Source organism: Erinaceus europaeus, chromosome 1, assembly GCF_950295315.1.
Source record: "Erinaceus europaeus chromosome 1, mEriEur2.1, whole genome shotgun sequence".
NCBI lineage: Eukaryota > Metazoa > Chordata > Mammalia > Eulipotyphla > Erinaceidae > Erinaceus > Erinaceus europaeus.
In genome coordinates, this window is record NC_080162.1 from 153,335,488 (window position 1) to 153,360,172 (window position 24,685).

Genomic DNA, 24,685 nt, shown 5'->3' on the forward strand with positions numbered 1-24,685 from the left:
ATAGTCAGCTCAGAAGGGTGAAGCATCAGTGATGACAAATACAATAAAATAATGAGGTAATGGGGCCGGGTGGTGTTGCACGTGGTTGAGCACAAGTTACAATGCTCAAGTACCCAGGTTCAAGCCTCTGGTCCCCAACTGTAGGGAGAAAATTTCACGAGTGGTCAGCGTTGCAGGTGTCTCTCTCCCTCTTTGTCACCCCCTTCTTTCTCGATTTCTGGTTGTCTCTATCCAATAGATATAATTTTAAAAAATGTAAAAATGAAATGTGGAATAGACTAGATGAACTCTTATCTCTCCTCCCATTAACACTTTTTATTTGCAATCTTTACAACTATACTACTTGCAAATTTGGACAAGGGCCAAATAAAGAACAGAGTTTAGGAGCCAAGAGGTAGACAAAGGGGAATAAGAGGGTAAAAAGACTGAATCATTTAAAATAACAAATGCTTTAGGATGTTCAGATAAAGTCCCAGCCCAGAGTAGAGGACCTTATTAATCTGCTTCCATTTTCAGTGAAAAAAGTACAAAGGAAAATGAGGCTATATGTTGAAGACTTTCAATCAAGAAGAGTGGTTGAGAAGTAAGCTGTGTGAGAAGCTTTTATTTATTTATTTAATTTTTAAAATATATTTATTTACTTATTTTTCCCTTTTGTTGCCCTTGTTGAACATTATTGTGGTTATTGATGTCGTTGTTGGATAGGGCAAAAAGAAATGGAGAGAGGAGGGGAAGACAGAGAGGGGGAGAGAAAGACCGACACCTGCGGACCTGCTTCACTGCCTGTGAAGCGACTCCCCTGCAGGTGGGGAGCTGGGGGATCGAACCAGGATCCTTACACCAGTCCTTGCGCTTTGCGCCACCTGCACTTAACCCACTGTGCCACTGCATGACTCCTGAGAAATTTTTGTTGGAGATAGAATGGCTTTAGTATCTTTGGTTAAGGGAAAGTGTAACTTTTTAAGATATTATTATGGAGACATTAAAACATTTTCCATAGATACCTGCATATATGCAAATATGTATAACAGAACTCAGTGCTAATATAAGTACATATGTGTGGTCCAGGAGATGGAGCAGTGGATAAAGCACTGGACTCTCAAGTATGAGGTCCTGAATTCAATCCCTGACAACACATGTACCAGAGTAATGTCTGCTTCTTTCTCTCTCTCCTCCTGTATTTCTCATTAATAAGTAAATAGAATAATTAAAAAATACATGTAAGTAGGGGCCAGGAGGTGGTATACCTGGTTAAGCACACACATTACAGTGCACAAGGACTCAGGTTCAAGCCCCTGGTTCCCACACGCAAGGGGAAAGCTTCATGAGTGGCGAAGCAGGGCTGCAGGTGTCTCTGTTTCTCTCCCTCTATCTCCTCTCCTCTCAGTTTCTCTGTCCAGTAATGAGGAAAAATAAAAATAGTACATGTAAATTCTTAATTTATTCTGGATTAGGCATAAACCTTTAAGGTATGAATCAGTAATTTCTGGTAACTTCCTCCTATGATAAAAAGATGAGGCTTAAATTAATTTTCCCCCAAAGAAAGCTCAGACAAGTAACATGTAATATATATATATTTATTTATTTTACAAATTGCCAATGGTATATTCCAGTCATGGTTTTACACTTCAAATTGTATTTGTGATGATGAATGTCACTGATAATTATAAGGAAGTTCAAGCATTTTTTTTTTTTTTTTAACCAGAGTACTGCTCAGCTCTGGCTTATGGTGGTGTGGAGGGTGGAGGGTTTGAACCTGAGATTTTGAAGCCTTAGGAATGAGAGTCTCATAACCATTATGCTATCTCCCCCAGCCCCACCTATACATTCTTTAGAGGCCTCTTACTGTGTTTTGCTTATCAAATCCCTCATCTCTTAATTTTTCTTATGCATGTATGCCTTGCATACTATTATCAGCTTCTTTCTTATCAATTTACAAGTTCCCCTAAGGAAAAATAACAACTTAGTCCTTTAATTTCCACCTACCTGCGGCATCCTCTTGGTGTGATGTAATAATGCTTTATCTTACAATTAAAAATAAAATGTAAAACGACTTGTTAAAGACACTCCTGGAATAGGCAGGAGTTTAAAACCAAAAACACAATGCTTAAAAATAAGCCCTTCTCAAACATAATTTCCAGCAGCGGCATCAGTGTGGAAGAAAACGAAAATGAGTTCAAAGTTTTTACTCAGTTTCCACCTCTACAGAGGGGAGATTGCAACATTTACTTCCTTGTAGTATTTGTTCTGTTTTGGTTCCCTTGAAAAGGGTCTTGAGACTCATTTCATGCAAACATTTAACTCAGAAAGCTCTGCTGATTTAGTGGTTGGATTCACACCGGACCTTGTCAGATTTAACAGGAATTTAAAAAGTATTATATAAGTATCCTAGTGCAAAGTCTGCTTATCAAAATCTGTTTTATTTCTGTATTCGAACCCTGCTCAGTTCTGATGGCACTGGGATTTGAACCTAGGACCTTTGGTTCTTCAGGAATAAAAATCTTTTAGCCATAACCATATACTGTCTCCCCGGCCCTAATGATCACACTTTGATTCTCAAAGTTTGGTGGTTTCAAGAAACCTATGGCATCACTTTCGCTGACTGCCCATCTTCACAAAATCAGTATTCCCCTGAAAACTGCCCCCCCCCCCCCCCACACACATCCTTGGGAAAAACAAGCCGCTTACACCTTCCTTCTCTCTCCTCTCCCGGATGTGTGGTGTGCCTTACCTGGTCTAAGAGAAACTGTGCGCCCCTCACTGGCAGTTACCAGAGACACTTGTCAGCTGCTGACACAGTCCCGGCGCGGGGGGTGAGTTGGCAGGGAAGGTGGTATTCTTGCCCGGTCGGGCCACAACCCTCCCTGCAAAGGCCTCGTCTTACACATCTTGGCACCGTCTCCGGGCTGCCCCGGGTCGAGTCACGAGACCCCCACTGGGTCGGCCTGGCTTAGCGTCATGTGCATGGAGGACGGCTCGTTCACTTGGGGCTGATCCAACATCCAATTCACTGAAGCCACGAAGGTCAAGCTCCCCTTGGAAGTAGTCCGCGGCCAGTGCCCCAACAGGTTGTCCCAGCAAGATCGGATTGGGTCATCAGAGGACAGGCCTGCGGCCCGGCAGTGGACAGCGCCGGGGGCGGAACCATTCCCCTTCCCGGCAGCCCGCCGACTTCCGGAGCTGCGCGGCGCCTCTCTGCGCAGCCGGGGATGCCAGGCGCGCCCCTCCCCCCAGGCCGCTTCCCGGCATGCTCTGCAGAGGAAGGGACGGAGTCGACAAAAACAAACCCAGTCGCGGCGGTGTCCGCGGCCCTGCGGAGCCCTCGGCGCTGCCTCGGGGTCCCCCTGACAGCCCGGCCCCTCGGCTCTGACCGCTCTCTGTCCCCCGGCCCCGGCCGCTGACCCAGAGCCGAGGGGCCTGACCGCGACCCCGCTTCGTCCGACCCCTCCCGCTGGTCCGTCAGCCCGGAGTTCGGGGCCGCGGCTGGCAGCTGGGACGCCGGCGGTTGTGTCGGTTGGCGGCCCCGGATGGGCGGTTGGTAGCCGCCGCCGAGAACGAGGCGGCGGCGGAAGATGGTGCCGGAGGCTGCCGGCTCTGCTGCTGCCGCCGGCGGAGGAGGTGGTGCTGCCAGGTGAGTGCGGTCGTCGCCGCTGCTCTCCCTTTCCCCTGCCCGGCCCTGGAGGCTGAGGACGGGGTCCCCCGCCGCCCCGAGCCCCGCCCACGCCCCGATGCGCGCGCCCCCGGCCCGGCCGGCTGCCCCCCCTGGGCCGCGGCGGCTGTGGGGTGGGCTAGCCCTGGGCCCGGCTCCCGTGGTGCCTCCCCGTCCGCGTCTCTGCCGGGCTGCGCGAGTGACCGAAGGCTAGAAGGCGGCTGCCTCCCCAGTCTCCGGCCCGAACGCCGCCGTGGGCCGGAGCGTTGGAATCCGGCCGAGGCCGGGCGCTGCGCTCCGTGCTCCGCGGGCGGAACCCGGGGAGACGTCTTTGTCCCGACCCCGGAGTGCGACGATGGGTGTAAAGTTACTCCGGGGAATGACTCAGCCTCGGCCGGCCCGCCCTCCCCGTCGGTGGATTTGGGGTGTGTGTGTGTCACAACTTACTCGGTGGGGGTGGGGGCAGGACCCCTGGAGACGCGGCAGCTTCTGGGGGAGGTCGAGGCGGGGGCGGGGGGTGGTGTCGCTCTCTCGAGTTCTTCCCCCGGCGGGTGGTTGCGCCGCGGTCGTGTTGATTGTTGATGGTTTTGTGATGAAGCGGGTCTTCACGACTCTTTATCTAAAGTGTGGCGGTAGCCACCGAGCGCCGTAGAAACAGCCGTGCTCGCCGAGGTATGAAGAGTCAAGATCCTGCGAGACACTCAGCCCGGGGAGGCTAGCTCGGCGCTGGGAGCACACGACTTCAGGGCTTGCTCAGCACTTGATGGTGCAGTTTCTAGGGGTCTTGGGTGTGGGTGGCTCTTGTGTGGTTTAACCTCAGAGGCTATAGCTGAGCGCTATAGGAGGGGACTGGGGACAGAGAAGGCAGAGAGACACCTGCAGCCCTGCTTCACCACTCATGAAGCTTTAACCACCGCCCCCGCCCCCCGCAGGTGGGGACGAGGGGCTTGAACCTGGATCCTTGCTCACTGTAATGCGAGCGCTTAACCAGGTGTGCCACCGCAAAAGGCTCTTAACCTATGGTAAATACTTAGGTAAATAAAAAAAAAGTATTTAATGGTTTACAAAAATCTGTTTATAGTCAAGAATCTCTCGTGTTTGGTGTTTGTATTTTAGTATTTGGTACAAAGGAGGTTCTTTCCAATTCTGAAATGGGTGGGGAGGCAGGTCCCTGATTGAGCTCACAGATGAGCATGCTGCATAGGGATCCACCCGGGTTCAGGAACCCCCCACTGGGGTCCCCACCTACCTGCCATGGGAGGTGCTTTAGGAGTGGTGAAGCAGATCTGCAGGTTTCTTTCTCTCTCTTCCTCCCCCTTCCATCTTAGCTTCTTTCTGTGGAAATAAATAATATATTAAAGATGTATACTACCCGAAGCAAATATACCTTGGAGACTGCCAGCCTAATGGCAGTCTAAAGACTTTTCATAAAGCCTGAGGCACTGAGGTTCCAGGTTCAGTTCCAAGCACCACTATAAGCTAGAGCCTAACAGTTTACTGTTCTCTATTTCTCATTAAAATAAAGCGAATAAATGGTTTTAAAGACAGTTCATGGAGAAGCAGAAACAGACATGACTGATTTTTTTTTTGAGTTATTTGAACCTCGAGCAGATCAGTGTCAGAGGTGTGAAGATAATATCTTTGTTATTTGCATTACATACTGTGACATATGACAGGCATGAGAATATTTTCCGATTAACATTCCTGCCATGTTTTTCAGTGTTTATATCATGCTTAAAATCTAATTTAGCTTTATCAAAGAGATGTTTTATGTTGATAAATATTTGTAGATCAATATTGGATATGGACTTATTACTTTTGAAAAATGTGGGCAATTTTGAATCACTTATGCTAGTAGAAGTTAGGATTAGTTACTGGCCCAGTTCTTTGCATTATATTACTTGATGACAAGGAAGACAGTGAAGCTGTACTTTTGTTTCTTGGAAATTGGAGTTCTGTTTTCCTGTTCCATGAGAGGATGGTACTTTCATCCCTTAGTAAGGTTGAGATTTTTTTTCAATTGTTACAAGTATCTCAAGTAGTGTCTCCAAGCATTCCTTCCCTTTCATTGATTAGTTGCTTTCATAAAGGCAGTGAGGGGTGGAGGGTAGATAGCATAATGGTTATGCAAAAGACTCTCAAGCCTGAGGCTCCAAAGTCTTAGGTTGAATTCCCCTGAACCACCATAAACCAGAGCTGAACAGTGCTCTGGTTTGAAAAAAAAAAAAAAAAAAGCAAATGCCTTGAGCATTATGGAATAACACTTGTCTTCCCATGATTTTTTTCTTTTATTTTCTCAGACTTTATTGGGTTGTAATTATGCTCAAAAGTGGTAACAGCTGTGATTTCTTTTCTCATTCTTTTTGTTTTGATGTTGTTGAGACTACCCTTTTCTCCCCATTCTCATTCCACATGTAATAATAATTCCAGAATCTGTTGAAATGTTGGTCAGATTGGTCTCATGCTATTGACACCTTCATGTCTGTTTTAGCCATTGTACTACAGATTAACTTTTTTATGTTGTTGATGTATCCTTACATATAAATCTGGTTTGATAGAATGAAGTTGTCTATAGTTGCTATCTAGAAATTCAGTCTTATTTCCCAACCTTTTAGTATCTATTACTAGAACACTTTTGATATAACTATAATTATATGAGTAATAAGAGTTAAAAGAAAACTACCTTTAAGGGAAATGTCACGGCTTGATAGTGCTAGCACTCCTTTAAAAATTATACCAAGTATGGTATCATAGCTGAATGTCACTAGCTCAACAGGTGACACTAATCCAGGTGTTGTTTTATACTTGGTGTATTTAGGAGGCAGGACTGGTTTTTGTTTGTTTTGAAGTTATCTTATGTTCATTTTACTGGTTCTGATTCTATTTTGAGTGTCTATTATGTACTAGCATGGAAAGATTTTCTGTGTTACACTATTTAGGTCAAACAAGTGACACACATGTTATTGCCTCATTTTTTTTTTTTTTTTTTTTTTTTTACCAGAGCCCTGATCAGCTTTGGCTTTTGATGGTGCAGGGAACCTGGGACTTTGGAGCCTCAGGCACGAGAGTCTCTTTTCATAACCATTATGCTATCTACCTTATCTTTATAAATTCAAACTGTCAAAAAGTAGATGCCTGCTTTCTGTATCCCTAGGCAAAACATGAAAGACATGCTCTAAACTGTTTTGTAGTTCCTTTTAGCTCCATTCATGTGGTACTGACCTTATATGAAGTTGCTTGTCTAGTTTGTAGACAAGTCATTCACTTTGGAAGCTCTGAACCTTTGTAGAAAGGTTTTCTTTTGGGGAATGTGAAGATGATCACTGACCTACACCCCCACCCCCTTTTGGCAGAGAAATATTAGGATCAGATTTGGAGAGTTTGAAGCCTAGTTTCAGTCCCTGGATAATCTATATACTCCCATTTGTGGTGAGCATTATTTTAATTGATGCTACACCTAGTAACTCCTCAGTGGGGATATAATGCTATGAATTAAAATACACATATTTGCAAGCTGGGAGATAGCATAATAGTTAATGCAAAGTGACTTTTATGCCTGAGGCTCCCAGACCCTAGGTTCAGTCCCTAGCACTACCATAATCCATAGCTGAGCTGTGCTCTGGAAATAAATAAATAAATAGCAACTTTGTAAACTAGACAAAATTCTTCCTCAACTTTTTTTATGTAGTGTCATCCAAATTTAATGTATTCTATTAGCTTTGGAAACAACTTGATGGTATTCTTAGCACAGCGTATGACTTACGTTGCCTATCAACAATAATAGGGTGCATAATGAATGAAAATTCCAGTTTATTGGGTCAGAAACAGTCATCTGGACACTTTATTATTTTTTTATTATTTATTGGATTAATGATTTGTAGCCAACAATAAATAGAATAGCTTCTAACATTTCTCAGTTTTCCACATAACAATACAACCACCACTAGGTCCTCTGCCATAATGTTCCAGGACCTGAATTCATCCCTCCCACCTCCTTTTTTTTTTTTAACTTTTAATAGATTAAATCTGTTGAGTGTGAGCTAGATTGAGTTACCAGATCATTATAGTATCCCAGCTCTCCAAAGAGGGCATTACAGAATTTATTAACTATTGATAAAGTAGTTACTTTTTCCTGAGTCTTGGAGATGCTTTGTTATTTCCCATAGTAGGCATGAAAGTCCAGTTTTACCCTTGTATCTGGGAGTTAATGTAATGGAATCACTATTTTAAAAAAAATGCATCTCACCATGCCATCTCTCCTCATTTAATGCTAGCAGTTCCAGGAAGAACAACTACAAAGAATTTGTTTTAGATGCTAATGAGAGAGACTTGTCAGAGCACTGTTCAGCATGTGTGGTTCTAGGAAAGGTATTGGGGCCTCATGCCTTCAAGTTCTGTCTACTGTCTGCTGAACCACTTCTCTGACCTTATGGTGTGCGATTCCCCGCCACTCCCCATAAGATAATTCATACTATATTACGTATCTAGCTTTCTGAGTTCAGAGGAGAGGAAAATAATACTGGCATCACTTGTGGTTAGAGAAAGCTTCCCATTACTGGTAATAGAATATACATTTGGACCTTACTTAGATGAGTAAAGTCACATAGTTATCATGCTGTGTGTGTTTTACATTGCAGAACTATGAAATATGAGTAAAGGCTTTGTGTAGGAAATCAGTTGGAGAAACTTTTAGAAAGATAGACTGGTTAGTTTTGATGTCTCTAAGTGTTGGAATTTAAAGTTTAATTACCAGCATTTTAAAGCTTTTATTTCTTGCTCTGTGTTGTTAGCCCATTTCATCTTCTCTGTAAAAGGAATGGAAGGGAAATTCAAATACAGGTAAATCTTCCAAGTTCCACTACTTCAGTCTTAATTTACTGTTAGATTTGGCACATTCACTTGTTACTTAAGAGGAAGACTGATAAAGAAATTAAGAGAACCATTTGAGAGTTGTTTATGGAAGCCACAAAGTGGGATACCTGCACAGAAACGCCTGTGAAGACATGGTGGGCTGTCATTTTGTGGATTCATATTGAGGAGAGAAGCATCTTGACTGGTGGTTAGAATTGAGTGTTCAGGAAAAGTCCTAGCACAGTCTGAAGTTAAAGAATAGTTTTAAATGAAAAAGCACTGAATTAGAATTTAAATATGTTAGATGCAATTGATTTCAAATTTGAAGCATTTAGCATCAGCTATGTGCTTAGTCCTGAATTCAGGACAGAACCTAGGTGAGTGACTTGAGATATCTGCACTATACTTTATGTGTAGATTCTTCAAATCCTCACAACAACTTTGTGCACTAGGTAGATTCTATCCTTTCAGTAGCTGGAATAATGTAAGTTAGATGAGGTCTGTAGATTCATATACTAAGTGGGGACAGGACTTTAACAGAAGTCTTTTGGTAACTGTTCTCATATTCATAGATCTGTTTTCCCTTTTATATGTGCATAAAGACAGCTATGGAAAATTACACGTGAATGCCCATCTAGGGGAGGGTATAGAGTTTAGAGGTAGAGCTCCTCTGGGATCTTACACTGAGGAAAACAAATGTGGATCACTACTGCTCTCTTACATAGGTAAGCTCTTTTAGGGCAGAATGTTCAGGTTGCTTACTTTGATTTAATGCATAATTGCCTTTTTCCAAAGAGGTAAAAAAAAGTATGATCTTTAAGGAGATTAGAAAAAGTTCTGCAGATATCTACTTAAAAGATTGAATGCTACCACACTTTAAAGTCTGTTCTGTATGCACATCTCTCAGCATTAATAAAATATAGTAAAATCTACAGATAGAATCACATGAAATATTTTTTTAAAGAGAGTATTTATTTACTTACTATAATTATTTTTTTTACCAGAGCACTGCTCAGCTCTGGTTTATGGTGGTGTGGTGGATTGAACCTGGGACTTTGGAGCCTCAGGCATGAAAGTCTCTTTGCATAACTTAAGCTATCTACCCCCACCTATTTATTTCTTACCAGAGCACTGCTCAGGTCTGGTTTATGGTGGTGCGAAGTTTTTTTGCATAACCATTATACTATCTACCCCTCCCCTGAAATAATCTCTAACTTGCCTTTCTTACTGAATAAATTGCTAACTAATGTGTATGGTTCTATCAGATATTTATTGTTTATTGGATAGAGACAGAAATTGAGGAGGGAGAGGGAGATAGAGGGACATAAACCTGTATCTGCTTCACCACTTCTAAAGCTTTCCCCCTAAGGGTGGGGACAGGGTGGTGGTAGTGGTGATGGGGGAATGAGCTGACATCCTTTTGCATTTTAACATGTGCAGTTGACCTGGTACATCACCACCCAGCCCTTTTATTTTTATTTAATTTTTTAATTGATTTAACATTGGTTTACAAAAATTTTTTTTGCTTGCTTTAGTTACCTATTGTTACCATTTAGTTACCATCCCATAGTTGTCTTTTGCTTATGTCACTTAGCAAAATCACTTTAAGTTCCATCCATTTTTGTCCAGAACGATATAGTATTATCTTTTAGTTGCAGAGTAGTGATCCACTTAATGTATATCTTATAACTTCTTTATCCAGTCGCTTTTCATTAGCATTTAGGTTATTCCGTATTGTAACCACTATGAATAATGTAATTGTGAACATAGGGATTCATATATTTGAGTTGGTATTCTCATTTCCTTTCAATATATGCCTAGGAGTTACTGGATCATAAGTTATTTCCAGTTTTATTTAAGTAATATAGTAGGTTTTTTTTTCTTCTTTTTTAAATCTTTATTTATTTATTGGATAGAAACACCCAGAGATGGAGAGGAAAGGGGGAGATAGAGATGGAGGGAGATACCAGCAGCACTGTTTCACCACTTGAGAAGCTTTCCCCCTGCAGGTGGAGATCATGTGCTCTAATAAGTCCTATCCCACTGTAACATGTGCTCTCAACCAATTTACATTCTAGTCAACAGTGTAAAAGTTTCTTTTTATCTACATCCTTGGTGGGGGTACATAGCATAATGAGTATGCAAAGAGATTTCTCAGGTCTGAGGCCCTGAAGTCACAGATTCTATCCCCCCACCCCCCACTATAAACCACAGCTGATCTGTTCTGGTTAAAAAAAAAAAAGAGAGAGAGAGAAAGAAAGAAAGAAAGCTTTCATGCCCTAGGCTCCCAGGACCCAGGTTTAGTCCCCTGCACCACCAAAAGTTAAGAGCATTTCACTCTAGTCAAAAACAAACAGAAAACACATCCTCACCAGCACCACAGTTTCTTGATGTAGGCCAATTTCATAGGCCCCATAAGTTATGGGGAGGATTTCTCAGATATCTATGTGGTGGTTTCTGTTTGCTTTTTGAGTAGTGCATTTTCAGATCTTTTTCCCACTGCTTTTTAGAGTTGCTTTACTTTTGTGTTGCTGCATGATAGATACCTTTATGTATGTTCAAAATCAGTCCATTGTCAGAAGTGTGATAAAGTATCCCCAATTATTCAGTAGTCTTTTCATCCTTGTCAAAATTTCTTTTGATTTGTAAAACTTTATATGATGTAGTCCTATTTAAAACTGAGTAATGTCACCTTATATAGTTGCATCATGACTTATTTGGATTGATTCATAACCTGGACTGATAGTTTTCTTATTTTTTACTGTTGAAATAATGGGTGTGATGAGAAGCCAATCAATTCTGTAGGTACTACTCTTTGTACACTTCTTTGATTATCTGTTTCTGATAATCTTTCCTGGGGTAAATGCTAGTTTGCATACTCAGAAATTTGGTACATGTCATTTTAAAACACCTTAAAAGTTGTATCAGTTTAGGGGCCTGGTGGTGGTACATCTAGTAGCGTGCACACATTACCATGTGCTGTGGCCTGTGTTCAAGCCCTCAGCCCTCACCAGCTTGGGGGGAGCCTTCATGAGCAGTGAAGCAGTACTGTAGATATCTGTCCTTTCTGTCTGTCTTTTGTTCTCTCCTTTCTGTGTCTCTTACCCTCTATCAAAACAGAAAGAAAAAAGGGAAAAAATTGTTGGCAGATGTGATGGAGTCCTACAGACACTACACTCTGGCAATAACTCTGGTGGCAAATAAAGTAAAAGTAAATAAATAAATGAGTTAGGTTGTACCAGCTTATATTCTTGCCAAATATGTGCCTGCCACTAGGCTTACTGTTAATATCTTGTCCACACTTTGCGTTCATTTAAGTCATTAGTGATCTGAAAGGTAGAACTAAAAATGCTGTTTCAGATAATTTTTTTTCCTTTTTTTTTTTAAATGCTTTATTTTAATGAGAGACACAAGAGACCAGAGCACTGCTCAGCTCTTATGAGCTTATGGTGGGGCTGGGGATTGAACCTAGGACCTCACAGCCTCAGACATGAGAGTCTTTTGCATAACCATTATGCTGTGTCCCCAGCCCCTAATGTTATTTTTCTATATGCTATTGCAGCTTGTCTGTCATACTGTTGCTTAATATGTTCTTTTCCCTAATTAGAAATCTTATTTTAAAGTATTTGCATTTGCTAAGGTTAACTGTTGTGAAGCTTTATGGATGTTATACATCTATAGATTACAGAACATACATAGTAATATAGAACACTTAGATTATCTTAATACATCTCTCCTTTCAACCTTCCCTATGCCCAACCTCTAGCAAGCAGTTATGTTTCACCCTATCTATAGATTTTACTCTTCTAGAATGTCATTAAAGCCACAAATTATGTTGCCTTTTTAACCCAACATCTTTTACTTAACTTAAAACCTCTTTCAGTTTCTGATATTCCATGATATGGATGTGTTGTTGTTTGGTTGGAGTTTTTTGTTTATCTTTAGGATTGCTACTCTTTTACCTGTTTTCCATATGGAGGGAGTTCTTAACTGCCTCCAGTTTTCTGTGATTAATAAAACTAGTTTTGTTGAGAAATACTTGGCATACACTATTACGTAAATTTAAGGCATATAACATCATGGTCTGATTTACATGTATTTGGAAATGATTATTACCACATTAGGTTCAGCTAGTAATACCATTTTCTTATATAGGAACAGTGAAAAAAGGGAAATTTTTTTTTCTTAATGATGCAAACTCTTAAAGTGGAAGTTTGCACATTTTGATTCATTTCCCTCTTCTTTCCCTTTAACTCTGGTTAGATGTATTCTGTAGTCTGAACTCTCCAGCTTTTAAAACTTCATTTATGTGTGTGTGTATGAGTGTATGGAGAGGTGGACTGGGTGCATGCACTCTCAGCTCTGGCATGTGGTGTTATCTAGTATCAAACCTGGGACCTCTGAGGCTTGAGACATGCTAGTCTAGAGTCTAACATTGAACTGTTTGCCCCACCCTTTGCTTTTTTCCCCACTAATAAGCACAGGCTTAATGAATATGGTTTTTGTGTATAGATGACTTTTAGAGCCATGTACATAAAATTTACTATGTAGAATCTTGAGTAGACAAGATCTTTGGATGCCCTCTAGGTCATGGCATGGCCGGCCTAAGAGGACCCAACTCAGAAACAAATTTCTTTTTTTTTTTAGCGTTTGTGGTTATTTTTACAGAAAATTAAGGTTGAGTGTGTAGTTGAAGAATAAGAAACCTTTGAATATCCTTTGTATTTCCATTGATTAGTCTTTGATACCAAATGAAATAGATTTATGTTTCTGTGTATACATGATTACTTAAGGAAATTGTCATTTCATAATTATTCACAATTATCTTATTCAGTAAACTAATTTTTTAAGTAAAAAGTTTTACTACTTATTTGATAGTGTAGACTATGAGCAGAGAGTTAGTTACTAAATGATTACAAAATGGCCTGCCTTAGGATTCAAGAGCTATGATCTCTCACCCATTGTTGAGTTTGTTTCATTATCTGATTAATGTTCACCTCTGATCTTCTGGTTGATTTTTGAGTGGTTGTTTCTTACATGATTCTAAAGCTTTTTTTTCCCCTGAAGAACTTGAAAATTTTCACACAGAACATTGCCCTTTATACAACACTGCTATCTGTTCTCAGCACAAACACTGTATGAAACCAGCATTCAGGGAAGAAACTACAACCCTGATAGTAATGGTGCTACATTCTCTCATTTGGTTCTAATAACTTGATTATCTTCATCTTAAATAGGACAGTCACACTTTTTATCATATAACTTCCTGGTTATATGAGCCGAATGTTTGGAAGCAAGCTAAACCGTAATCATTATGCTTTGGTATGGGTACAAGGAGATCTCAAAAGTTCCTTTGTACTAGACATGTTCATGGATTCACTGCAAATCTGTCATGAGAGCTATACAGATAACTCTGGTTTGTTACTTAACATGCAATTTATAACTTCAACAGCAACCTATTTTCATGTTGTCTTTCTTAAATTGGAAAATAAAGCATTTACTACTGGAATGAGTGCATTTAGGAAATGTTTCAGTAAGTTACATCCACAACCATGAGGAAAGATTAGTGGGTGTGTGGGAAAGTTAAATGTTTGTCTATCTTGAACAGCAGGAAGTGTGGGGCATGTAATTTCTATCATGCATTATAGTCTGTGCATAGGAATTGCCAGTAAGTAGAGTGGAATAGCTTTTGACATTTCTTACAAACCAGGTTACCAGTCATAACTTCTGCTGAAAGCATTTCTCCCGTTGTAGGGTTGGAGAACATCGGAATTGTTATAGTAAGCTCTTAATTTTCTTAGTAAGTTTTGGCAATTAAAAATACAGAGTTGTGGGAGTCGGGCGGTAGGACAGTGACACAAAGCACAAGGATCCGGGTTCGAGCTCCTGCCTCCCCACCTGCAGGGGAGTTGCTTCACCAGTAGTGAAGCAGGTCTGCAGGTGTCTATCTTTTTCTCCCTCTCTCTGTCTTCCCCTTCTCTCTCCATTTCTCTCTGTCCTACCAATGACCACAACAATAAAACAACAAGGGCAATAAAAGGGAATAAGCAAATATTTTTACAAAAAAAATATAGAGTTGCAGGAGGACAGTCAGCCACATGCAGTCACCCTTTATTTTCAGGAGTTATCTGATGACCAGTTTTGCTGCACCCTCCACCTTCTGTTGCCTCTTTTTACTACTTTTGGTTCTGTAAGATTTCTCAAGTCATCCATCCATTTTTAAGTGACAGAATAGTCATTTTTAGTAAGTGAAGTCTTTAAAAGTTATTAAAAATCAGTTATTCCTTTGCCTTGGGCTTGGCTATATAACCAGGTGGTATATTCTGATAGTATCTTAATGTTTTCCTAGTTCACCACATCTTTCAGTACCTTAAAGTTATTTATATCGACCTTTTTGACATCTTTTGTCTATGTAATCTTTTTACATATATAAAATGGTTCTCGTGTTAGAATTACTGGGCTAAGAGAAATGTTGATAAAACTGTTTACCTACCCCCATGGACACCGGGTGCTTTCTAGAAAGGCTAGTTATTTATAGTGAATCCATAACAAGTCATGTATCCTCTCTTATATCCTTTTGCAACCAATATAGATCATCATTATTGTTTAACAAAAAAGAAAAAGTACTATAGTAAGTCTTAATTTATTCTGCATTTTTATTAGTTACTAGTGTCTTGCTGATCTTATCTATTCATCCACTCCCACCCAACTAGCCTCTTCCTCTCTCCCTCCCTTCCTTTGATTGTTTTGCTAAGCTATTTTAAAGCATTCTAAATATTTTAGATCTTTTTTACCCACAATTCATTATTTTATAACTAAAATAACCCTCATTCTCCCAAAACAGGAGTAGTAGTTTTCCAGTATAATCTACTCTTTAATCTATATTTAGATTTCCACAATTTTTACTTACTTTATTTTTGTCTTCACAGTTAATCACTGGAACTCAAGGCCTGCAAAACAACTCCACCTTTCCTCGTGGCCATTTTTCTTTTAAATAGAGTTGAGGGGGAGAAAGACACCTAGAGCATTGATTGCTCCCCTTCTATTTCTTCCTCTCTATAAGTGAGAGGACTAGGGCCTTGAACCTGGGTAATGTGTGCATTCTACTGGATGAGCGAGCCATCACCTGTAGCTTTCCACAATTTTTAAAGATTTATTTACTTTTATTAAAGAGAAAGAGAAATGGGAGAAAGCTCTGGCATAGAGCAACATTGGAGATTGAACTTGAGTTCATTGGGGCCTCAGAAATGCAAGTCCCATGGTATAAAGCATGTGCTCTCTCCAGCCCAAAATTTCACATTTATTAAAAAAAAATACCACCTTAGACTTAACTGGGGCCCCCACTTTCACCTATTATGACACTGTTGGCCACAGCTGTTTTTTCAAGATGGCATTGTGAGAGTACTTCAGGGTTGGGAGCCAGGTATCAGCATGAAAGCCAACTGTGAGGCAAGGTAGTAGAAGCCTTTGACTACCCAGTCCAAAGTCCTGACTTTAAAATCTGCCTCTTCCAGTAGAAAGCCCAGCCATGCAGAATTCTTGCTCATAAACTTACAGCATTTCAGAAGTGAGCATTATTAAGGACTAAACAGAATCTCCTCTCCAAGCTTTGGTGTTAATAAGCTTGCCAGTAAAGCACAGAGAAGGAAGAGGAGCTAAGCCAGGTCTGTCCAATCAGCGCTGGTGTCTCCACTAGAGGGCCAGTAGCTCTTCCAGACCATTCACAAGACCATTAAAAGACTTAACTGGCATGAAAAACAGAACACTGTAGTCATGGAAATAGTTATTACGTCTCAATATCAAGTGGAAAAGTGTAAAGGCAGAGAGGGGATTGCACTGAGACATGCATGCAAAATAGTTGAGAAACATTTTGGAGACATGGAAAGACAGTGCAGTGTCCACAGACCCCGCAACAACAGGAGGAGGCTACTCTTGTCATCCTGAGTTCACACACATGGATGACGCTTTCAGCATCTGATCAAGGAGGTGATTATGGCTCCAGCGGAGGCAAGTCAAGGTAGGAAAGAGGTCCTGTATTACCTGATGGCTCCTATTAGGAAGGGTCAGCATTTCCAGATTTTGAACTTGAACAGACAAAACAAAGGAACAAGGGAATAATGATAGATAAATATGATCATTTTAGTGTGGCCAGGAATATAACTCATGGTAGAGCTCAAGACTTGTATGTTTGAGGTTCCTGTTTCACTCCCTAGTGCACATAGGCCAGTGTGGTGTTCTGACTTCTTTCTCTTTTCTTATTCTCTGTCTCAGGTGAAACTTTCTCATAGATAAAATAAATGAAGATACTCTTAATATAAGATACTATTTCACAGTAGTCTCCCCCCACCCTTGATAGGACAGAGAGAATTGAGATGAGGTGGAGAGACATCTGAAACACTTGCTTCCCCCCTGCAAGTGGTAACGGGCTTGAACCTCGTCCTTGCACATGGTGACATATGCATTCAGCCTTGTGCACCACTGCTGGACCCCCACCATTACATTTATTATTTGGCTGATAACATCTCCTTCAATATATAGAAGTCTCCCTCCATTTTTTTTTTATTTCTTTATTGGGGAAATAATGTTTTATATTCAACAGTAAATACAATAGTCTGCACATGCATAACATTTCCCAGGTTTTCTTAAAATAATTTTTTTATTATCTTTATTTATTGGCTAGAGACAGCCAGAAATCAATAGGGAGGGGGGTGATAGAGAAGGAGAGAGACAGACACCTGCATCCCTGCTTTACGACTTGTAAAGGCTTCCCCCTGCAGGTGGGGACTGGGGGCTCAAACTCGGTTCTTTGCACATTATAATACATGTGCTCAACCAGGTGCGCTACCACCCGACCCCATTTACCAGTTTTTCATATAACATACAACCCCCATTAGGTCCTCTGTCGTCCTTCTTGGATCTGTATTCTCCCCACCCACGCACCCCAGAGTCTTTTACTTTGATGCAATACGCCAATTCCAGTTCAGGTTCTACTTGTGTTTTCTTTTCTGATCTTGTTTTTCAACTTTGGCCTGAGAGTGAGGTCATCCCATATTCATCCTTCTGTTTCTGACTTATTTCACTTAACATGAATTTTTCAAGGTCCATCCAAGTTTGGCTGAAAATGGTGAAGTCACCATTTTTCATAGCTGAGTAGTATATATATAGCACAACTTGCTCAGCCATTTCATCTGTTGTTGGACACCTGGGTTGCTTCCAGGTTTTGGCTATTACAAATTGTGCTGCCAAGAACATATGTGTACACAGATGTTTTTGGATGGATGTGTTGGGTTCCTTAGGATATATCCCCAGGAGGGGGATTGCAGGGTCATAGGGTAGGTCCATTTCTAGCCTTCTGAGAGTTCTCCAGACTGTTCTCCACAGAGGTTGGACCAATTGACATTCCCACCAGCAGTGTAGGAGGGTTCTTTTGACCCCACACCCTCTCCAGCATTTGCTGCTGTTACCTTTTCTGATGTATGACATTCTCACAAGAGTGAAGTGGTATCTCATTGTTGTCTTGATTTGTATTTTTCTGACAGACGTGGAGCATTTTTTTCATGTGTTCCTCAGCCTTTTGGATCTCTTCTGTGGTGAATATTCTGTCCATGTCTTCCCCCCATTTTTGGATGGGGTTACTTGTTGTCTTGTTGTTAAGATTTGCAAGTTCTTTATATTCTGGTTATTAGCCTCTTGTCTGATGTATGGCGTGTAAAGATCTCCCATTCTGTGAGGGGTCTCTTGGTTTGTGTAGTAGTTTCTTTAGCTGTGCAGAAGCTTTTTAATTTGATGTAGTCCCATAGGTTTATACTTGCCTTAGTCTTCTTTGTAATTGGATTCGTTTCATTGAAGATGTCTTTGCAGAAAAAAGTTCTGCCAATATTTTCCTCTAAGTATCTGATAGTTTGTGGTCTAACATCCAAGTCCTTGATCCACTTGGAATTTACTTTTGTATTTGGTGAAATACAGTGATTCAGTTTCATTCTTCTGCATGTTTCAACCCATTGTTTCCAACACCATTTGTTGAAGAGACTCTGCTTTCCCAATTTAATAGTCTGGGCACCTTTGTCAAAGATTAGATGTCCATAGGTGTGGGAGCTCACAATTCTATTCCAGTGGTCAGTGTGTCTATTCATGTTCCAGTACCAAGCAGTTTTGATGACAATGGCCCTATAATACAATTTGAGATCTGGGAGTGTGCTGCGTCCAGTTCTGTTCTTCTCAACATTGTTTTGGGAATTCTAGGTCTTTTCTGGTTCCAGATAAACATTTGTAGCATTTGTTCTATTCTCCTAAAAATGTGGTTGGGATCTTAATGGGGATAACATTAAATTTGTATATGACTCTGGGTAGTATATTCATTTTGGTGATGTTAATTCCTCCAACCCATGAACATGGAATATCTTTCCACTTCCTTGTGTCTTTTTCAATTTCCTTGAGTAGTGAGTCATAATTTTCAGTATACAGGTCTTTCACTTCTTTGGTTAGGTTTACTCCTAGATATTTTATTGTTTTTGTTGCTATAGTAAAAGGAATTGATTTCTGGATTTCAACTTCTTCTAACTTAGTGTTTGCAGAGGAATGCCACTGACTTTTGAATGTTAATTTTATAGCCTGACACCTTACTGTATTGTCTGATGATATCCAAATGCTTCTTGCTGGATTCCTTAGGTTTTTCTATGTATGTTATCATGTCATCTGCAAATAGGGAGTTTGACTTCTTCTCTTCCAATCTGTATGCCTTTAATTCCTTGCTGCTGCCTGATTGCTATGGCAAGAACTTCCAACACTATGTTGAATAGTAATGGTGATAGTGGGCAGCCCTGTCTAGTACCTGATCTGAGTGGAAATGCTTCCAGTTTTTGACGATTGAGTATGATGTTGGCTGTAGGTTTGCTATATATAGACGCCACTATCTTGAGGAATTTTCCATCTATTCCCTTTTTTGTAGTGTTTTGATCATAAAAGGATGTTGTATTTTGTCAAAGGCTTTCTCTGCATCTATTGATATGACCATGTGGTTTTTGGTCTTGCTTTTGTTGTGGTGGATCATGTTGATTGATTTACGTATATTTTGTTTACGTATATTTTGTTTACGTATATCCCTTGCATGCCTGGGATAAACCCCACTTGGTCATGATGGACAATCTTTTTAATATACTGCTGTATCCGGTCGGCTAGAATTTTGTTTAATATTTTTGCATCTATGGTCATCAGAGATATTGGTCTGTAGTTTTCTTTTTTGGTTGTGTCCCTGTCTGCTTGTGGTATCAGAGTGATGTTGGCTTCATAGGAGCTGGAAGGGAGTATTCCAGTGTGCTCAGTCTTCTGGGAGACTTTTAAAAGTAGAGGTATTAGTTCTTCTTTGAAGGTTTTGTAGAATTCATTTGTAAAACCCAAATCCAGGACTTTTATTTTTGGGGAGATTATTGATGACTGTTTCAATTTCATTAGCTGTGATGGGCCGGTTCATGTTACCTACTTTCTCTTTACTTAGTTTTGGAAGTTGGTAGGTATCTAGCAAGTCATCCATTTCTTCCAGGTACTCTAGCTTGGTGGCATATAGTTGTTCATAGAAGCCTCGCCTGATATGTTGAATTTCTACGGTGTCTGTTGTGATATATCCTCTTTCATTTATCGGATTTATTTGGGTCTTCTCCCTTTTTTGTTTTGTGAGTCCGGCTAAAGGTTTGTCGATTTTGTTCACTCTTTCGGAGAACCAACATTTGCTTTTATTGATCTTTTGTATGGTTTTCCTATTCTCAATGTTATTTATTTCTGCCCTAACTTAAGTGATTTCTGTCCTTCTGGTTGCTTCAGGGTTCCTTTGTTCTTCTTTCTATTTTCTTTTTGAAAGATACTTGTTACATAAACTAGGTTATTTTGTACAGTGCTTATTTCTGAATTTAGCTCATCTTTTTTTTTTTTAAACTCATCTCTTATTTACACTTTTTGTCTATTTTATGTCCTATAAACTGGCAGTTGTGGGTAGGTGTAGAAACTTGTGATTTTTAAGCTCAGTTTTGGGGGTGGATGGGCAAGAATACGTGTACAGATGGGATGTACACTTCCAGTTGAAACACGTAAAGAGAGGTTTATGTCAGTAGCAGACTGACAGGTGATCAGTTTATTAATTTTTGTGCGACTAATTTATCCATCAAATTTCTAATATATCTAGATTTACTTTCAGATTGCAAACTGATCATTTATATTTCATTTGTAGTGTAGTTGTTTTTCCCTAAGGAAGGATATTACTCCCATCAGATTTTGGTTATCCTACAATACAGTTCATGTAGAAAGGCCGGCTTAAGTGCTTAATTGCCCTTCTTGAAATTGGAAGTGGTTTTTTTTAAAATTTATTTTCCCTTTTGTTGCCCTTGTTGTTTTTTATTGTTATTGTAGTTATTGTTGTTGATGATGTCATCATTGTTAGATAGACCAGAGACAATTGGAGAGAGGAGGGGAAGACAGAGATGGCAGAGAAAGAGAGAAGTGAAGCGACTCTCCTGCAGGTGGGGAGCTGGGGACTCGAACCGGGATCCTTATGCCAGTCCTTGTGCTTTGTGCCACCTATGCTTAACCCTCTGCACTACCACCTGACTCTTTTTTTCCCCTTTTTTTCCCAGAGCACTGACCAGCTCTGGCTTATGATGGTGGGGGGGATCGAACCTGGGACCTTGGAGCCTCAGGCATGAGAATCTTATTTAAAAAAAAATTTATTTATAAAATGGAAACACTGACAAGACCATAGGATACAGGGGGTACAATTCCTACCACCAGAACTCCATGTCTTATCACCTCCCCTGATAGCTTTTTTATTCTTTTTTTAAATTTTTATTTATAAAAATGAAATATTGCCTAACCATAGGATAAGAGGGGTACAACTTCACACAGTTCCCACAACCAGACCTCTGTATCCCATCCCCTCCCCTGATAGCTTTCCTATTCTTTTTATTTTTTATTTTTTACCAGAGCACTGCTTAGCTCTGGCTTATGGTGATGTGGGGGATTGAACCTGGGACTTTGGAGCCTCAGGCATGAAGCTTTCCTATTCTTTAACCCTCTGGGAGTATGGATCCAAGATTGTTGTGGGATGTAGAAGGTGGAAGGTCTGGCTCCTATAACTGCTTCCCCGCTGAACATGAGAATTGACAGGTCGATCCATACTCCCAGCCTGCCTCTCTATTTCCCTAGTGGGGAAGGGCTCTGGGGAAGCAGAGCTCCAAGGCACATTGGTGGGATTGTCTGTCCTGGGAAATCTGGTGCATCCTGCTAGCATCTGGGAACCTGGTGGCTAAAAAGAGAGTTAACATATAAAGCCAAAACAAATTGTTGAACAATCATGGACCTAAAGGCTAGAATAGTGCAGATGAAGTGTTGGGGGGTCCTCCATTTTGTAGATAGCTAGTAGGCATATTTTAGTTATATTTCAAAGGGCCTGTAGCTATACTTTATTATTTTTTTTTTTTGGCCTGAGCCTGAAATCTGATATGCAGGTGGATCCAAGTTATTGTCTGGGGAGATGATGTCATCGCTGGCAGAAGGACCAGAAAGCAGGATCAGGGAAGAGAGTAGCTCCCTAATATTGGGAAGGGGTGTAAATATTGTTGACTGTAAACCCCATCGATTTGATGTGATCTGGGGCCCATAATTAGCTTAGGATCCTGTGTGACCTCTGCATCCCTTTAGATCTGAGAGCTTTTCTATTCTTTAACTGTCTGGGAGCATGGACCCAGGGTCATTATGGGGTGCAGTAGGTAGAAGGTCTGGCTTCTGTAATTGCTTCCCCACTGAACCTGGGCATTGACAGGTCGATCCATACTCCCAGCCTCTGTCAGGCATGAGTATTTTTGTATAAGCATTATGCTATCTACCCCCGGCAGAAAAAGGAAAATTTTTATAATGGATTGGTACCTTAGCTCACTGAGGATTTCCTCTCTTTGGCATAATTGTGAACATAGGAATTTTTATATTATTTGTAGTCATCCTTTTGCTCTTTAAACTATACCTTTTCCTCTCTTTTCTCTTCTTCACCAGAGCACTGCTCAGCTCTGGTTTATGGTGGTGCAGGGGGATTGAACCTGGGAGCTCAGAACCTCTGACATGAGAGTTTGCATAGCTGTTATACTATCTTCCCCTACACTATTTCTTCTTAGTAGAAACTTTAAGTTGATTTCTTTACCATTTTGATGTGTTCTCATTCTTGGTTGCTTTCATGCATTTTAACACAATAAGATGTTCCAATCTTACGTGAGTGGCACATTTTCTGGAAGTTTGATATCAGCCACTTCTTCGGCACTGCCTTAGGAGCTATAGTTGGGTGGGGGCAATGACTTTAGTGCATTCTAGAATTAGCTGGATCATTCCCACAAAGCTACTGTCACTTTTTAGTCTTGCCATAAGTTAGGTGTTGCTAGGGCCGCCCTCACATCATACTAGCTAAGTATAAATTTTGGGGTTCCCACAATCATGTACAGATTTAGAATTCACTAGAATAGCCCACAGAACTTAGAAAAGTGCTGTACATACATTTGCAGTTTTTGTGGCAGTATGATACTAATTTTAAAGTTAAAACAAGGTATATAGAATGGAGCCTGGAAAGTTTCTACATCCAGAGGTTCTGGTTGACCTTTCTCAGGGAGTTATAGATAATATTTCCACCTGATTGCCAGGATGTATCATGGTACATACAGTATTGCTAGCTGGAGAGTTTACATGAATCTTTGAGGCTAGATTCATTTAAGGCTTTCTCAATATCACATGGCCACAGCCAGACCTCTTTTTTGGATAAGGTCATGCTTTACTGCATGGGGTGTTATACTTAACAGCTCTAGAGTTACTGCCTTCTGGCTCCCTTTCCTGTGCACCTTTGGTGTATGATTTGTGTGGTGTTGCAGTTAAACTTGGAGTCCCGTGTGTGCTAGGCACGCAGTCTACCACAGAATACAGCTCTGGTCTCTTTTTTTTTTTTTAATTTTAAGATTAACTTTATTTTGTGGGGGGGTTGGGGGGGAGAATTTCACATAGAAAAGAGGGGGTGGGGCAGAGAAAAGCCAGAGCTTGATACATGCAGTACCAGGAATCAAACCTGGAAATCCAGGAATGCAAACTTGATGCTCTGCCTGTTGAGCTGTGTCCTGGCCACATTCCTGGCCTTGTTTAGTAGTGTCTTGGAATGTAAATTATAAAAAGAGAAAGGTTTCTTGTTCACACAAACATTTCTGAAGTACTTTTGACCTCAGACATGAAATTCTCTGTGCATAACTATTAGGCTATCTTTCTTGCCCCATAAGTTCTTCTTTGTACATTAATTTCTCTTTTCAATTACTTTTATTTGAGAAGGTGGGGCATCTCTAGGGCATCATCACTTTGCTGACTTTTTCACCTAGAAGTACTGAGAGAAAGAGAGATGCACCAAAGCTTCCTTCAGTGTACCTGGGGTCCTGACTTGAACTTGGGGTATACACATGGCCAAACAGTGCTCTCTCCAAGCATGCTGTTTGCCAGCTCCACCACTTCTTTAGCTGTGAGGTTTTCACTGTAGAGATTCCTAGAAAATTCTGAACTGCAAAAATGAAAAAATGTAGGGATTTCCAGTCTTTGAGCTAGAAAGATAATCATAAGCCAGAGCTGAGCAGTGCTTCTGATCTCTCACTGTTTTTATCTCATTAAAATAAATAAATATTTAAAAAGGAATTTTTAATCTTTGCTACATTCCAGGACCAATCTATGGGTCCAAGGAAATCTTCTTGAACCAAGTTCCATGTCATTTCTTGAATGGTGACTGTCATTTGAAAACCTCACTACATATATATATATATATATATTACAATCCTGAGTATTTTGTAATGTCATCCTGTTTACTTAATCTTGGAAGTAGTTTTTAAAACTATTTAGAAATATGAAGACTTAATGTTTTCGGGAGGTCAGAGAGGTAACTCAGTGGTAGAGCACATACATGCCTTGCATGTAGTGAGACACTGGATTTGATCCCCTACAGAATGGAAACAACAGATTGAACACCACAAATGGTAAAGCGCTATTTGTTGATGTGCCTCCCCCACCCCCCAACACACAGATTGTTACAGAAAGTGATGGTGGTAAAGTTGGTGGTAGTGATGTAGATGACGTGGACATAATTGAAATTTTGAAAGCAATGGTCTACTAAGACAGCTCACCTGGGAGGGT

General features: G+C 40.6%; 2 protein-coding genes and 1 pseudogene across 2 annotated transcripts in view; 2 read left to right on the forward strand and 1 right to left on the reverse strand.

Annotated features, from left to right (window-relative positions):
- Positions 1–4,905, reverse strand: part of LOC132541428 (collagen alpha-1(III) chain-like) — a 35,004-nt gene extending 30,099 nt beyond the window's left edge. The window contains exons 1-2 of the mRNA XM_060202167.1: positions 4,899–4,905; positions 2,732–3,840 (exon numbers count right to left, since the gene is read on the reverse strand). Of these exons, the coding sequence (XP_060058150.1) occupies positions 3,026–3,840; positions 4,899–4,905 (822 nt within the window). The 3' untranslated portion in view covers positions 2,732–3,025. The remainder of the gene's footprint in view (positions 1–2,731; positions 3,841–4,898) is intronic.
- The window catches only part of RB1CC1 (RB1 inducible coiled-coil 1), an 89,509-nt gene continuing 68,324 nt past the window's right edge, over positions 3,501–24,685 (forward strand). Inside the window, exon 1 of the mRNA XM_007515972.3 lies at positions 3,501–3,631. The gene's annotated coding sequence lies outside the window, so the exon portion shown is untranslated. The remainder of the gene's footprint in view (positions 3,632–24,685) is intronic.
- On the forward strand, positions 13,784–16,834 carry LOC132541429 (protein LSM12-like; annotated as a pseudogene).